At 53.7% G+C, this 4,321-nt stretch overlaps 1 protein-coding gene across 1 annotated transcript; it reads left to right on the forward strand.

The window, feature by feature from the left end:
- Positions 1–1,527: 1,527 nt before the first annotated feature.
- Positions 1,528–4,109, forward strand: LOC124232236 (coiled-coil domain-containing protein 180-like; the record flags this gene model as incomplete). The annotated part of the gene is made up of 4 exons (XM_046649198.1): positions 1,528–1,708; positions 2,855–3,001; positions 3,647–3,791; positions 3,982–4,109. Coding segments are annotated over 4 exons (601 nt in total), but the record flags the coding sequence as incomplete, so codon positions are not given.
- Positions 4,110–4,321: the final 212 nt, after the last annotated feature.

Raw genomic sequence — 4,321 nt, forward strand, 5'->3', positions numbered from 1 at the left:
CCTGCCTGGGGAGGCCACCCTGCCTAAGATCTCGTGTCTGTGCCACCGCAGCTCCAAGTTCATTAAAGTTTGCACCAAACATTTAGCATATTGTCATCACATGACGAAAGACATGTGTGAGGGTTCGCACCTCCCAGGCTGGCAGAGAAGGTAGTACTCAGAATCCTCGTCTGAAATTGTTTTAATTGTTTTTTAAAAAGAGGGTGTTAGATGCTGAAAAGAAGAGTATTGCCCTGTTTTAGCTGTGTGGATCCCAGATCCACTCACACATCTGTTGGATCCATACCTGCACGGCGGATGCTCCAGAGGCCAGTCTGTAGCTCAGGAGTCAGCTGTCAGACGCAAGCTCTCTAGCTGTGACTCCGGCAGGTCACCTGACTTCTCTGATCCCTCCCTCACAGGCAGAAGCAATGTCTGTGGGGGAATTGACTCTCCTTGAAATGGTGCAGTGAGGAATCCTGAGCACCTGGTATAAGCCACAGCCTCCAAAAGTGGTAGCCCTTATTTTCAGCTTAGAGCACTCAAAAAGAGGTGCCATTTCTCTCTTAGGAACCTAATGGGGGACACACTTTTAGTTGGATCCTTCCATGGCCCCTGTCGGGCTTTCACACGTGTCGCGCTTCGAGCTCCATCACAGACCTTTAGAGCTCTCAGAGCTTCCGCGTGGTCCCACCCAGCCTCCCGCTGCCTGGGGCAGTGACGGAGCTGTGGAGTCAGACAGCCTGGCCCAGAGTCCCAGACCCGTGGCCGTGGGAGACCTGCGTGACTTTTGGAACCTCACTGTCTTCATCTGGAAAATGTGCGCGTTAAATATAAATACAAATAAAGATGCGCCTGAAGGCTGGTTTCGTCCCCTTCCCTGGATCTCTGGCCCAGTGCACAGTGTGGAAACTGAGGCCGGAGAAACACTGTCCCAGAGCCACGCACTTCATTCTTGGCAGAGCTGGGACCACAGCGCTTTCACCACTGCAGTCAGTGTTTGGGGGGGGGGGGGGGCCGGCGGGTGCTCTGGAGCTGTCTGCTGGCTCTGAAGGCCTAGGATGGAGCTCCTGAAGCCCAGTCCTGGTTCTTTTTACTGAGAAGTCCAGTGGAATTCAGGCTCATTGGAAATGAATACCCACTGATATAAAGGGGCAAACCCAACTGCCCAGTTTTGTGCCGGTTGTTTTCTCCCAGACCCTCTTTCCAAGACCCCTCCCTCCCCAGCACCCTCCACCCGTCCCACCTGCTCCCCAGTTGCTCCCCAGGACTCTCCATCTTGCAGGCTCTATTCCTGTCTGCTGCAGGCAAGGACCTCCCTCCTCACAGCCAGGCACTTCGAGACCCTGGGGCAGTCTCAGATTGGCCTCTCTGAGATCTGGACCCATCCCCAGGCCAAGCCCTGGTGAGGGCACAGGATGAGGACCTTGACCTGCATGGCCCCTGCTCTGCGGCTGGCCTGGGAGAGGCAGCTGTCACAGCCAGGAAGGAATGTCCTGAGGTGACTCGGGATCCCAGAGGGCCTCAGCTCCCCTCGTCCTTTTCCAGCGGAGCTCCTGCTCCATCAAGAGCGGCTGGACAGCCACTGTGCTGGGGTGGTCGAGGCGCTGAAGAAGGATAGGCTGATGTTCCAGCAGTTCCAAGAAGAGCAAAACGCGAGGAGCAGAAACTTCCGCCGCAAGATTTACGACATGGAGCACGTCTTCTTGAACGCCACACAGAGCCAGAGGTGAGGGCCCTGGGAGCCTCCACCCCGGCCTTATGGTCCTAGAATCCCCGCCAGGTGGCTGCTCTCTAAGGAGTGGTCTCTCCCTGGGGGATAAGAGGAGGGTTTTCCAGGCCCTGCATCAGCCTTCTCTTTTCAGTTCACCTCTTCACAAGAGTCAGAGTCCAACCATGTGAGACATCTGGCTGGCGGCTGGGGCTGGGGACTGGGGGCTGCGCTGGGACTGGGGGCTAGGGCTGGGGGCTGGCCTCTGGGGGCTGGGTTGAGACTGGGGGCTTGGGTTGGGACTGCAGGCTGGGGCTGGGGTCTGGGCTCTGTGGCTGGGCCTGAGAATGGAAGCTGGGACTGGGGGCTGGGGCTGAGAATAGGAGTTGGGTCTGAGGGCTGGGGTTGGGACTGGAGGCTGGGGGCTGGGAGTGGGTGAGCAGCCAGACACAGAAAATGGTGCACATGTTCAGAGTGTAGGGGTGCAAAGGATGTGCCCCCAAATGTCCATGGTGGGAAAGGGCACTTCCATCAGGGGAAACCAGGAGGAGCTTCCTGCAGGAGGTCTCTGGGCCTGGAGTGGAGGAAGGTGGGGAGGGGACAGAATTCTCCCATCAGAGAAGGAGCCCTGGCTGGGCACACCTGGAGGTGGGGATGTGCTCGGGCAGAGCAAGGGGTTCCAAGGAGGCCATCCAGCATGGGATGGAGACTCTCGGATGCCTGGAGAGGCTTCAGTCAGGTGACAGGGGAGGAGCCCTCACAGGTGTCTGCACAGCAGTCAGATGCACAAGAGGCAGCTGGTTAGAGTGGACTCAGATATAAAGATGAAACTTGCAGTGCACAGGAGCCACGTTGCTGTTAGAGTTAGAGAGAGAAAGCGTGCTGGAGCCAAGGAGACCCAGTAGGACCCGGGGACTCTTACCAGTTTGGTGGCAAGGCCAGAGAGGAGAGGGGCGCCCTCCGATCCAGCACACTGAGAGTTCCACATTGTGTCTTGTGCATAGGGGCATTTTGAACTTCCTTCTAATGCCCCTTTTTCTACCCAGACAGGATGGGCAGTGGTCCTGGTGGCCTCACAGCCGGGCACAGCATGTGGAGCTCCAGCAGCCTCCCAGGCTGCCGGCTCACATCCAGGTTACCCCTCTGTCCTCCCATGTACCCTAGGCTGGTCACCCTCAGCAGCACACTGCACCAGGAGCTGCTCAGCCACGTTGATGTCATCCAGGTGTCCCTGCGCAGCTTCCGCCAGTACTTGGAGGAGAGCCTGGGCAAGCTCCGCTACACCAACATTGAGTTCATCAAGCACTGCAGGTGGGAGCCAGCATCCGGGCTTTCTCTACTGAGGGGTGGTCTTGTTTCCTGCTTAATTTTTTATTGTGACAAAATATACATAACATAAAGTTGTCCATTTTAATCATTTTTGGTGTCCAGTTCAGTGGCATTAAGTACATTCACATGGTTGTGCTACCATCACCATCACCATCTCCACAATTTTTTCATCTTCACGAACTGAAACTCTGAACCCCTTACACACTAACTCCCCATTCTCCTCTCCCCTGGCCCCTGGAAGCCACCATTCTGCTTTCTGTCTCTATGAATTTGACTACTGTAGGCACCTCATATAAGTGAATCATGCACTGTTTGTCCTTTTGTGTCTGTCTTCTTTCACTTCACATAACGTCTTCAAGGTTCATCCAGGTTGTAGCATGTGTCAACATTTCATTCATTCTTAGGGCTGAATAATATTCTATTGTGTGTATATACTGCATTTTGCTTATCCATTCATCCATGAATGGATATTTGGGTTGTTTCCCTGCTTCTTTCCTTGAACTACCTGCATTCATTTTACCATGATCTTGAACATTTAATCTAAAGCCTTGTCAACCACAGAATTTGGGATGAGTGGAAAGTTTCAGGTCTGATCCATGGCTTTCATTTGTCCCAAATTATTTTCAGATTGTTTTCAGAGGGAGGCAACTTTTCTTCTGAAGAAATTGACTCACTGTGTCATCGACTGGAGAAGGAAACTGCCCGGATAGAGTTTGTTGAAAATTTAATCATGATCAACATGGAGAAGATGGAGAGCGAGTACCTGGACCAGGTGAGTGAGCCTGGCCCCGCCCTCCAGCCAGGCTCCCAGGGCCCCCGGCTACAAGGCAGGCGCCTGGCTCATCGTCTGATGGGCCGGTCAAGCCCCCTCTCCAACCATTAATTGAGCCTTCCCCTCTGCTTCCAAAGCCCAAAAGTTCCAAATTAAGCCCCCCTCCTTTATTTCTTATATTCCTTTACAGGCCAATGATGTCATCAATAAGTTTGACAGTAAATTCCATAACCTGTCTGTGGACCTTATTTTTGTAGAGAAAATCCAGCATTTGCTGACAAATCTGCAGGTGAACATCAAGTGTGAGGTAGGACGGATGTGTTCTTCCTCTGGGAGATGTTTATCTCACACAGCTGCACTCCAGGCACTGTCCAAGGTGCTGGGATCCCGGTGTGGGCTCTGCGGGTGGGACCTGCACTCCAGCCAGGACAACAGAGGTTAAATCGTAATAGCCTCTGACACTCACTGAGTTATTATGCACCATGCACCCTGCTACCCGACTTATTTTGATTAGCTGTGTTAGTCCTCAC

Source organism: Equus quagga, unplaced genomic scaffold, assembly GCF_021613505.1.
Source record: "Equus quagga isolate Etosha38 unplaced genomic scaffold, UCLA_HA_Equagga_1.0 HiC_scaffold_3630_RagTag, whole genome shotgun sequence".
Classification (NCBI taxonomy): domain Eukaryota; kingdom Metazoa; phylum Chordata; class Mammalia; order Perissodactyla; family Equidae; genus Equus; species Equus quagga.